The sequence below is a fragment of the Psammomys obesus genome, unplaced genomic scaffold (assembly GCF_907164565.1).
Source record: "Psammomys obesus unplaced genomic scaffold, mPsaObe1.curated_primary_1811, whole genome shotgun sequence".
Taxonomy (NCBI): Eukaryota; Metazoa; Chordata; class Mammalia; order Rodentia; family Muridae; genus Psammomys; species Psammomys obesus.
The window spans coordinates 4421966-4434495 of NW_026585685.1; the positions used below are offsets into that span (position 1 = coordinate 4421966).

The 12530-nt window shown below is 48.1% G+C and overlaps 1 protein-coding gene across 5 annotated transcripts in view; it reads left to right on the plus strand.

Annotated features, from left to right (window-relative positions):
* Nucleotides 1–6608, plus strand: part of Syt6 (synaptotagmin 6) — a 57515-nt gene extending 50907 nt beyond the window's left edge. For 3 of the 5 annotated variants that reach the window (XM_055628667.1, XM_055628651.1, XM_055628661.1), the window contains exon 7: nucleotides 3823–6608. In XM_055628667.1, coding sequence (XP_055484642.1) covers nucleotides 3823–3894 — 72 coding nt within the window. In that variant the 3' untranslated portion in view covers nucleotides 3895–6608. Of the gene's footprint in view, nucleotides 1–2166; nucleotides 2235–3822 lie in introns of all 5 variants that reach the window. The other 2 variants (XR_008722671.1, XR_008722677.1) reach the window with 1 other exon arrangement.
* Nucleotides 6609–12530: the final 5922 nt, after the last annotated feature.

Below are 12530 nucleotides of genomic sequence, written 5' to 3' on the forward strand. Positions count from 1 at the left end.
GTTTACCTCCTCAGGCCCTGAGGCGGTATCACGGATGTAGGCCACAGCTCCTGTCAACTCTGGTCTTTCCATCCAGTCTTGTGACTGTGGCTGCAGGGAATTTTACCACAGCTGTGGCACTTCAGTGAGTGACCAGTCTCTGAGGGCTCCTTCACCCTTTGTAGAGCCCTACCCTCTCAGCCAGAGGGAGCTCTTCATGGTGTGGGTGAGGGTCCTGCTCCAGTCACAAGTAGGCATTACTGGGCAGAGTGCCAGCCAACTTGAACCCGCTCTGACACCTCACCAAAGTCCTTGTGGATTCAACCCAGGCACCAGGTGTAATGCCTTAATCCCTGCTCCCGTTACAATGCTGTGGAGACATGTAAGAACAGCATAGGCATAGTAACCAGTTTCCGGTGGTTTGGGGGCCTGGCGTGGAATGAGAGCTAAGAGGCCCTTGGCAGGCCGAGACAGTTCAGGCATTCCCTGTCCTCCTCTGAGCTTTGGTTTTCTGGTTGATAAACGAGAGGGTAAGACACTCCCATCTCAGCCTTTCTGACAAATGCTCAGTGACAAAAGGGCTCAGGAACCGACGCTGCATCTCTTTATCTTGGCTCTCCAATAGTGGGTCACCATTGCCAGGCCCTTTCCTCTGGCAGAGAAAGAAACCATCAGAGCAGTGACTGGAATGAAATGCAAGGTACCCCAAAAGTGACAGGCCTTGATCCTGGAATCATGATGAATACTGTCTAATTAAGCCAAATGATTGAGTCCAAGGGCCTTTTCTTTGAGAAACTCCAACTGGCTAGTCCAGATGACAAAGGCAAGAAAGATAAAGTGGCGAGAAGCCCTTGAAAATGAATATTTGATGAGACGGTAAAGGGAAAGTAACTGTATATGGAAAAACGAAAAAAGAGATTAAATTGATACATATCCTTTGGGCTTACTTTTTTTCCTTGACCTGGCAGCTTGGAGAACCCCCCTCCCCCACCCCCTCTGCTCTCCGTTTTATTCTCAGCGGATTGGCTGTCTCTGGGAGGAGAGGCTGAAAATGGCATTTGTTTTGGCAACTTCGGGTTTGGGCAGAACTCGTGGGGTGGTCTCCACTGCCCCTCTGAGCACCCACAGCTTAAGAACCTTTACAAAACTGCGCCTACAACCTGGCTAATATGACCTAGTCAGTCCGTGTTCCTTGGGTTCTTTTCACCCGTGTCCTCCCACCTTGCCTTCTATGGGGCTTTGTTTAGCCTGAAGCTCAGATCTTGTATTTGTGTAACCCGGAAAGGAATCTTCCCGGCTCTTGAGATGATACATGGCCTAACCTCTACTCAGCCCCCCATGTTTGTCTCACACCTCCCTTAGCAGAGTTGCAAGCGCTGTGATCATTTTTTTTTTAATTAATGAGAACAGAGAGCACCCCGCACGCTTGACTGTTTTGGGTTTAAAATTAAGGTTGAGGGAAACAAATTAACTGGAAAGGTATCTTTTCCCTACTGGGATCCCTCATGAATAAAAATCCCTTCCCTCCTAGTCATTGCTAAGTGTCATTGTTGCGCCCCACCCACCCACCCACACACATACCCGGGAGCTGATTTGGCCAGTGACCTTACTCAAGGTGCTTCATTAACAAAAGGCCCTGTTCAGATCACCTGACATAAGATTTGAGCTCTCGGTTGGAACATTACCCGTTTCGGTACAGCAAGGGACCTGAGTGGGACACAGCTGCCCCAGAACAATAAGCTCCCTTTGTGCCGGGCCAGGTTTTTTGCTATTTCAGAACCAACCTGAGAAGCCTGCTGGAGTCATTCACATTGTCCATGAACCCCATCTCTTCCCTTTGTTTATCTTCAGAGGAGAAAATCAGGGGCTAGGAGGGGAGCCAGCGTTCCCTCTTCATTTGTTCCAAATGAACAGCTCTGTTCTGTGTGATTACTCTCCAGGCTGTTAGGTGAAAAGATGCTCCTCCTGGCCACTTCATGGTCTCTGCTCTGACCTGCGGGTCAGGTTGTCTCAGTGGCATGCTTTCCCAGGGGAGAAGCCAGTAATCGCAGAGTCTGAAGGTAGTAAAGGAGAAACTTGACGTTGTTGCTGAGTGATAGCGCCAGGAATCACCTTAAGAAACCCTGGAGCCAGAAGCCACAGGGGGCTCAAGAACCAGGCATTTATGTATCTAAAATATCTCACCAGGGAACCCCTCGGTTGTGATTTCATTCACGTGGATGCTGCGAGCGGAGAGACAGCCACAGGAGTTAGGAGTAAGTACCTGGGGTGGCCCTGAAGACTTTAGGTTTCCGGTTACACTTTGTGTCTCTTTCCTCCCCTAGTGCGTGGTCCCATGCCAGCGCGGTGGCACACAGTGGCAAGGTGGACAATAGGAAGGACAATGAGTTGAGAGTGAGGAGACCGACTGGGTCCTGGCTCTGCTCTTAACTGCCTGTGTCTTGACTTTTCTGTGTCTCTGTTTGCCTACTTGTAAGACTAAGAGGGCTAGACTGGGTGATGTCCCAAATTCACCTCTGGTTCTGACACACTGAGAGTGTTCAGGTTGGGCGCATGCCGTGTCTGTTATCCACACGTCTACAGTCCGCAGTTAGTTGTAGAAACCTTCAGTGTGGCTGCACAGGGAGTGCTAAAGGGAAAGGAGCCCCCAGCTCTCCTTGACCCCAAAGGCGCTCCATTCACGGTGCTGGCGGTACTGCAAGTCAGATGGTCTACTTCTCACGCAGCTCTGCTCTGCCTGGAAATTACTGAGAAAGGGAATGTTTGCCCCCAACCCCGATTCACTCCCACGGTCATCGAAGCATGCCTTCTCTGTGTCATAGCTCCACAACAAAGATCGCTAGAGCTCATGAGAAGCAGAACGGGGCTGCGTTTGTGGTTCAGAAAGCCATCTTGACCACTTGGCTTGCCCCTCCCCCCCTCTCTCTCCCTCTCTCTCTCTTTCTCTCTTGCCTATCCTGCAGGCAGTGGGAGAGTACTGGTTCTTCCTAGACCCCCTAGGAGTGAGTGAGCAGTAGTCACTGACTCACTTTGAAGTTAGAGCACTGTCAGGTAGGTCAGCAATATTGATGGGGTCAGAGCTCTGGCCAGCAAACATCACGCAGTTATGACTGACTGTTTCATCGGAAGAAGGGTCTAGTGGATCCAGGCATAGGTCCATCCATCCTCTGCCAGCTCTTGCTCTCCATTATGCCTCATTACATCATCCTCTTCAACAGGGCTCAGAGGGGCCCTGGGAGGAGGTGAGGAAGAGAAAGGTGTTAGAGGAGTGGGGAGAGGCAGGGCTGAGCTGTGTCTCCTCACTTCCTACCCCTTCACAAAGCTGGTGCAAATGCTCATAGGATACTTTAAGACTGAAGAAGAGAGCCCCAATGAAAGCAGCATCAGGGTTGGGTTTTTGGTTTTTTTTTTTTTCCCCTGTGCTAACAGCTCCCAGACAAATTACTAATAATTCATGACCGTAGGTTCTTGGCAGTAAGGGCACACACTGCCTCTCTTCACTGCTAACATAATCTGATTTTCAGTGTGTGAAAAATGGCCAAAGCACTCAGAAAAGGTCCAGTCATAGCTCATTAAAACATACACACACACACACACACACACACACTTTTGTACACGCTTTTGTACAGGAAGGTGAAATTGGGTCTGCAGTAGATCTTTTCTGAAAACCAAGTCTTCCAAACAAGAAGCTCTGAGCTTGTACCCTTAGGTTTCTGCATGGCTGACAGCAAAAGTCTAGAAAGCTTCCTGAGGCCTGGAGAGGCAGACACAATGCATGGGCTGTTTAATCTGAGCTGTCGATTCCACTGACAACAAATGACCAGGTTTTTCTCCTCCCTACAGTGGCAGGGCCGAGCTGCCAGCTTCGACAGTGAGAGCTCATGCCCATCTCCGAAACCACCTCCGACACCATGAGCTGCACGGCGGAGCCGACGGGACTCAGCAATGTTCTTTTCACACTTGTTTCAGTCGTCTAAACGCAGTGTTCGTGCAGTCTCGGTGATGGCAGCCGCAGCAGCCACTGCCTGCCAGCCCGTGGTCTTAACTGCTCTCGTGCAGGACAAGGCCCCGACACTTTTCATGTGTGATCAGATCTGTCTTAGTCTTTTCTGTCTCCCAAGGTGATGTTTTTGTGGTTTTTCACTTTGTTTGGGTCTGCTGTCAAGAAAGAAAGAAAAACGCAATGATTAGAGATACAAAACAAAGAGTTGGAGGGCCCAGAAGTCGGTTCTGGGAAATACAGTGTAAAATAGCCGTCTTGGGGGGGAAGACAGACTGACTCTCTGAAATTTTGTGCCTCCACCTAATGTTCACCCCTGGAGAAGGCAGACTAGGATGGGGCCATGGCTGTACCGTAGTCTCCTGCAAGAATGGAACCTGTCAATCTAGGAGCCTTTCTGAAGTGAATTATTCTTCTTGGAAGCTCTTCACTGCTGGGACACAAGCCAAGATGTGGCCCTCTTGTCCCATGTTGAAATCATGAGACCTCTGCCATGTTTGTGACTCTGTCGGGGGATCCCTGCTCCCCTCTGTTGGCTTTCCCCAACTGGAAGCATTTTGATTCCTTGTGGGAACTTAGTCATTTTCGTTAGGAGCAATCTCGCTGAAACCACCCATGCCATATGCTTTCCGACACACCACAGTTAATGATCACATTTGTTTGAAAACAGGATCTTGGTTCTCAAAAATAACCTTCATTGTAAAGAAAGGAGGCGCATATGTTCCAGAATGATTCCTGTGTTATACATAGCTTTATAATTCCACGAAGTACCAAGCCGCTGTTTAAAATGCCTAAACAGAACAAAGAAAAATCTAGATTACATGTTCTTTTCTGAAATGGGGCATTTTGAAATCCAAACCACAGTTTTGAGTCTGTCTGTCTACAAAGAGCCTTCTCTTAGTTGAAACCCAGACATCCAGAGACTAGTTCAGCCCCATAGACTCTGGGACAATAATTCACTTTAAACTTTAGTTCTATAAATGAATAAGTATTCTGTGTATTCTGTGTTGTTTGTTTCAGTCATAGTGAGAAGATCTTTGCTTGTTTGTTTGTTTGTTTGTTTTCCCATTAGATCTCTACCTTAGGCCAAATTCAGTTTAGGAAACAAAAATGAATGACTGTATTTATAACAGCACATTTCTACAGAGTGCTATGGCCTTCCTCCCAGGCCCTGTAACTAGGTTGGTCTGATCAGCCTGAAGTCTGAACAGCACTCTGAGCACACGAAGGCTAGTTTCTACTCCAACTTGTGGCTACACAGTACCGATTTTCGGCGCTGTAGGACTTTCAGGAAAAGGACTTGGAATAGTCCTTCTTTCAACAACAGAAGGTCAAGAACACAAAGGCTATCCTCATACCTCGTGTCTTACTCTCTACAGATGCCCCATGCTGTAGGTGTAGCTACTTAATAAAGTAACCCTCTGATTTTTAAGTCAAGCCACCAGGTTTCTCTGCTGACCTAACTTGATGTAGCGTCTGCTTGCCAGAAGAATGACCAGATTGGACATGAGCCAACAGGGTATTTGTGTCAAGAAAAATGGCCCACTTTTCTAGTAAAATGCAGATGAATCGACATTCCACCGAGTATGAGCCTTAGGCTAGGAGCTGGTTTGTACAGATGGATTTTCTCCCCAAATATCTTAGAATTGATAAGTCTTTCTAGCCAGGGAGTCCCCTGCCTGGACATACTCTTGAGAGGGAGAAAACCCACAAGGTCATGACCAGAGTATCAGCAAGCAAGTAACTTCCTTGTGTTTCTTGACCCTAGATGGACCCCACTAAGGTGACTGCTAAGGACCCCGCAGCCACACAGCAGTGCAAGTAGGAAGGGGACAGTTGAGTTTTCTGGGTCATAAGGAGCACAGAAGTTAGTGTGAGTCTCCATCCTCCCATAAGAGGGTTCCAAATGTATGCCCAGCTGCCACCCCTAAACCCTTAGGCAGGTGGGATGTTCCATGATAAGCTTTTAGAGAGGAGGGTGTGGTCTGTATGAATCACGGGATGGCAACGGCCTGTCTGAGAGACCCTTCCATGTCCCAGCTACACATTCCCAGAAGTGAACATCCCAACAGTTTCAGGAAACCATGCCCTGGTTATGGCCAGCCCTCTCGTCACCCGAGTTGACCACTTTGACTCCATCAGGCATGGAAGCCCACTCCAGAAAGGTTTCCAGTTCCTGGGTTTCCCTCCCCCAAGTCCTCACCAAGAGCGGCCAGACCATTCCTTCTCGTCCTAGAGCATGAACGATAGGAACAGGCTTCTCTTATTAGCCAGGATCCTTCCCTCACGGATGAGAATTAACGGAAATCTGTTGCAGAATAAACTGAAATTCAACGTTGACTCTCTTGTTGGCATCCCCTGGTACAAGAAACGCTCTGTGGGTGGTGGGCTTTGCTGACGCTGTGATAACCAGGGCCATTTGCACAGAGGTTTGCTGAAGGCACCAGGTTCTCCTCTCCTTTATCTAGCAGTGTTTCTTGGCTGAGAGATGTTCCCCTCCTCTTTGCACTTACCCGGGATGTTAATTAATTGTATCATCATTTAAAAAAATTATGTTGTTAATTACTGCTTTGTGTCTTCCCACCCCTGTCACAGCCTGGAGTTTTTATTCAATTAAATCTCTGTCTTTTGCCCATTTCTCTTGTCATTTTATGTTGCTGGGGTTCAGCGGGCAGCGCGCGCGCATACACAGACACTCAGGGCACTGCAGAGCTTGTGTTTTTCTCTTCGTTCACATAGCTAGCCAGTTCCCTGGTCGGAGACAGGCAGAGGGCCTATCGGCTTTTCACTCTGCTCAGGGGACAACTGGGCACCACATCAGGCTGGGTCCCGCCTGCCTTCCGTCAGACTGCAGCTCACAGAGCATCTGGGCCATGGGCCTGACGGTTCCCTCAGCCACTCAGCATGACAGGAAGCCCTCCCCCAGCCCCTACTGAGGCTGAAGCCGCTGTGAGGAAATGGGTCTCACTCCTAGCCGGAAAGCACAATGTTTTCACCCACCAGGAGAGAAAAACTGCTAGCTGCCATACAAGCACAACTTGGCAAAGCCTGGGGTCGGATCGTAGACTTGAGGTTTCTAAAAGCTCATTGCAGCTTCGCAGAATGTCCTCTCTGCTCACCTCCAGCCTCTAATTAATTTAGAAGGTGGCCTGTAGAGAGGCAGCTGGAGGGTGCATCCATTTCTGCACAACCGCATCTAAATTACTGGCGCTCTACAGGGAGCCAAGCTGCTGTGAGAGGAGCGCTGATGCCCGGGCAGGGGTCAAGCAAGCAGAGTCCACGGGTGCACCGGATCTAAGAAGGGCGTTACCAACTAACAGGGTCGGTAATCATCGGTCCGGGCTGGGTTGTGCTCCACTGACAAGCTTCGGCTCTTAGAGGCTGGAAACGGTAAAGGGGCATCTCTCATTCTTGTTCCGTGCCCACCATGTCAGCAAGGGAAGCCCTGCTCCCTATATCTCTCCAGAGGCACGAGATGACAGAGCAGCTCGCATCGCAAGCCTCGCTAGTCACCGTGCCCGAGGGAAGAGAACGCTGGGGTCATACTGCCCTATGTGCTCCAGCAAGGCGACACGCGGTCCTCACGACTCATTGCCAGAGTTACCCGTGCCATGACCTCCCAGAACACACGAGGTTCAAGAGCGCAGGGGAAGAAGACAGGAAGTATTTCCTGAGTGGCCCTAGGGAAGACCACAGCGAACGTAACCACCCGGTGGAGGGTGTGGCAGCTACCGACCGGAGCCAAGTGCAAACAGTAGATGGGGAAACCGGGGAAACCAGGTTGCCTGTGAAACATGTGGTCGCAGAGGGGGTGAGCAACGGGGCTGATGGTGGGGAGCCAGGCAGGGGGAAAGGGATTCCTAGTGTATGTCTATATACACCGGAGATCCAAGTGATCTGTGCCTTCCGCTCCAGCCAGGAACAGCAGAACAAATTCAGTTCGGGCTAGACAATTGGAGATGCGGGAGCGGAGTCCAGCAGACAGCTGCAGTTCCAGATGCGGCCTGGCAGAGAGGTCAGGCACGAGATGTTAATTACTGAAAGCTTGCATACCCGGAATGAGATGGGAAGATGGCAGGCTGACTGCTAAGCGGGTGCCATTTAGGCAGGGAGGGCCTGAGAGAGATTTTCATCAGGAACCGTCAGTCTTCAGAGATCGAGGGGAAAGGAAAGCGATGCAACCGTGATGGAGAGGTGGCCGTGAAGCTCCGATCAATGACAATGCTGATGAACAAAAACAGATCAATTAAGGGCTCTGGAAGATGGCTCTTCACAGCACGCTCAGCTTACATATAGCCCTGTTCGAAGAAGTCCGTTTCACTCATGTTTGCAAGTCTTTTTCTTCCCCTTCACCCCTCTGTTCTGCCCTTGCCTTTTAAAAACTGGTAAAATGTACATAACAAAACCCATGCCATTTTTGATAGTTTTTAGGTACGCAATTTAGTTCCACTGTGCACAGTGGTCTGCAGCCATTGTCACTGCCATCTATCTGCCCATAGAACCCGTTTCATCCTGCAGAACTGAAGCTTATCACCTCTCACTCACCACCCCCAGTGCCTAGCAACCACCACTCTACTTTCTGTCTTTATAAGTTTGACCAGTCTGGCTCCCTCACTCGAGTGGAATCGTAGAGTTCGCCATTTTGTGGCTGGCTTATTTCACTTAGCATGACTTCGAGATTCGTTGTGTTGCGGTATATGTTAGAACTCACTTCGTTTTTAAGGCTAATATTTCATTATGTGTAGACAGGACATTTTGCTTGTACGTTCCTCTGTCAGTGGGAACATGGTTTCTTCTGCCTCTAGGCTGTTGTGAATAACACTTCTCCCCAACACTGGTGTACAAAAGTATTTCATTTCCTACTTTCAATTCTTTTTTACATATACACCTAAAAGCAGAATTAATTGCAGTATTATAAAAATCTGTCTATATTTTTTTCACCTACTATCCTTATTTCCATGGCAACAGTTCCCTTTAATATCCTCATAAGATGTCTGATTTGTCTTCATCTTGGCCAGGGCAGTTTTGTTGTTGTTTATGGAGGCCTTGCTGTTAGGTGTGAAATGGTATCTTAGTATGGTGATTAATTAATTGAAACAGGGTCTCATGTAACCCAAGCTGTTCTAGAACTTGCTCTGACCGTCTCCTCCTCTTGTCTCCACTGCTAAATTTGCAGGCATCCCCACAGTGCCTTGTTTTCTATGGCGCTGGCAGTCAGACTGGGGGCTTTGTGTGCGCTAGGCTACCCACAAAGCCACAGCCTTATCATGGCTTTGATTTGCATTTTCTAGTAATTAGTGCACCGAGCATCAATGCGCTAATTGGCCATTTAGCATCTTTGGAACAATATCTACTCAATTTCTTTGCCCATTTTGAATTGGTCTGTTGTTGAGCTGTGGGGTTCTCCTCATATTCTGGAGACTAGTAATCTGTCGGGTATATCTTTTGCAAAATTATCTCCTCTTCTGGGTGTTGCTTTTGTGTGTATGATGGGTGGGTGGTGCTGGTACCCAGAAGGCAGAAGAGGGCACTAGATCCCTCAGAACTGAGCCACAGGCATCTCAGGTGGGACCCCTGACTTGTTAGGTTGGTACTGGAATCTGAACTCCTATCATCATGGTTATTTTGCCACAACTGCTGTTAACCACTGAACCGTCTCTCAGGGCCCTGCTATTTAATGCTACTGACCATGGCTTTTAATACCCAAAAGTTTTTAACTTTGATAAAGTCCAGTTTCACTGTTTGGCTCTTCTGTTACTCTGTTACTTGCGCCTTTGATATCTAAGAAATCATTGCCAAACCCAATGTTCCTGGTGTTTTCCTCTAAGTATTTTTTTACATGTAGATCTTGAGTTCTGTTCTATGTATGCTATCAGGTAGGAATTCCTTCCATGTGAATACCCCCTTTCCCAGCATCATTTGTTGAAAAGACTGGCTCTCTTACCTTGGATTATCTTGGTTGAAATAATTTGCTCACATACGCAGCAATTTATTTCAGAGCCTCTGATCTATTTCATTGTCCCCATATCTGTCCTTATGCCAGTACCATGCTCTTTTGATTATCATAGCTTTGTAGTAAGTTTTGAAATCAGAAAGTGTTATTCCTCCAACTTTATTCTTTTTTTTTTTTTAACTATTTTGAGGGCTAAGGTTATAGCTGTATGGTAGAGCATACATGAGGCTGTAGGTTTGATCCTCAGCACCACAAATATGTGCTTACGTGCATATATTGGGTGAGTTTTTCCATTTCTTTAAGAAAACGTCACTTATATTCTGGCAGGATATATCACATAGGGGTTGCAATGTATCTGTGGATTGCTCTGAGTAATGCCAACAGGAACCCAACTCTTGAGGGCACTATAGTGACTCCCACAGGGTACCATATGCCACATTCTGTCTGCCAAGTCGCCTCACCTCACTGCGGATGCTGCAGGTTGTAACCCTTGGTTCAGGACCAAGCACAGTTACCGACATCAAGCTCAGCTCGCCAGACCTTGAACATGAAATCACCCGCTGTTTGTCCTGTGGAAACCATCTCCTACAACTGCCAACAGGATTCAACTCTGCAGCCCAACTTCTTCCTGCCCTACCTCAAGCCCAAATGTTCAACCGCTTCAGCTGCCCTAATTCCTATCATAGTAGGTCAACCTCTTCTGCAAACACCCAGATATTTACTTCCTCACTGAGTAAACAGGCTGAGCACCTACTGAGCATCTGATGCCATGTGAAGGCTGAGGATGTGCCAATCAAGAACAATAACAGCTGGCATTCACTAAGGACTGAATAGTGTGCCAGGCTACATTTAAAGTGCTTCACAGGCATTCTCTCATTCAAGTCTTCCTTCAACCCCATAAGATTAAAGAGCTTGCCTGAGGTCGTATAACCGAATCCAAATATGGATTCTGTAATATGGCAAGGGTAATGCCAGGGATATACTAGAGCTGGGGGGCCTCCCAGGGAAGGACTGCCTAATCCAGACAGCTACACGTCTGTCGTTTAGAGTTCTAAAACTAAAACTGTGAAACCTCAGTCTCATCTTTTCCACGACAGAGCCCTGCAGTGGCCTCTTGGTCCCCAACAGCAGTTTGTCCGGTCAGGAGCTGATAAAACGTCACAGGATGTGCTCATCACATGCCACCCTAGTCGATCACCCCATAGACATGCTCTCTGATGGATGATTCTGGGAAGGCAAAGCCTTGGTTTACCCTGGCAGCTGGACCGGAAAGTTGCACGGAGCTCAACAAAGACAGGCATGCTCACTCCTGTACACGAGGTAGCTCCGGCTGGATGATCAGGAAAGACAGGGTTTTGGGGACCTGGGGGAAATCATTCGAGCTAAGGCACTTCCCCAGGTCCACTCAGTCTCCAGCCATCGCACCTCCCCTTCCCCACAGTACCAGATCCTGACTCTCCTGCCACAGGAGACAGCCAGCTGAAGACAGCCAGCTCAGGACACAAGTGCTGTGGAGAGGCCCTGTGAGCAGACATGACTGTGTGCCCTGTGGCTCTTTTTTTTAACTCCTGCAGATTGGGGGAGTTTGGTGACACATCAGGGACTATCCAGACACACAAAGAACACCCACCTAGGCAGGCGCCTCAGGCTTTCCTGACACAAAACATTTCTTCTCTCTGTGGCTTGCCCTTTTGCAGTCTGTGTCAAAGCCAGGTTTGTGACAGCCCCTTCAGACCGGGGCAGCGATGAGGAGAAACTTGTGGCTAGAAATTCTAAGAGTCTATGGAAACGTGAGTCCCTGAGATGACAGGGGACTTGCTAAATCATCGTTGAAAGGGACAGAGCCAATTTTGTACCCTGGTCTTTCATCTCCCCAGAAAATTGCTGACAATGACACACTGCAGTTAAAATAGATTGTGAAATCAAAGAGCCGTACAAGCTTCAGATACCGCCTTCCTTAAATTATCAATAACGTTCTCTTTCACATGATCCACATATGCCTAACTCATTTTGCACGGAAGCCCATATGCGCACAGCTGCCCTCATGCCCTTTGCTTCCTCACTCTCCTACCAATGAAGCAAGGGTACAATTGAATTCTCCAACTTATTGAATCCCAATGGCCACCTGCTTATGCAATGTTGCTTCCTGCCAGATCTTCCTGGTAGGAATGGATTCATCTCTATGATACCAATTTGTTTGGTAAACTCAGGAGCTAAGGGTCTTCTAGAAGATCTGGGTAAATTCCTGACTTGGATTTCTTTGATCTTGCTATGGTTTGAATGTCCCCTCTGAAATGGAAGGGGGGTTGGGGGGGGGGATTGGAGTCCCAGTCTTATGCATGCTATGTGAGCTTTATACCACTGAGCTACATTCCCAGACTCTCCTGTCAGAACTTAACTGCCCTCTTAATTGTATTAAAAGCTGAGACCTGCCAGAAATTATTAGATCCGTGAGTGTTGTGTCCTCATGAAAAGATCAGGGATATTATCATGGGCATGGGCTGGTTATCTTGAGGATGGATTCCTGATAACAAAAAATGAACTAGATTTTCTGCTCCACCATAAGTGGTCACTTGCCCTTCCATCACAACATGACCC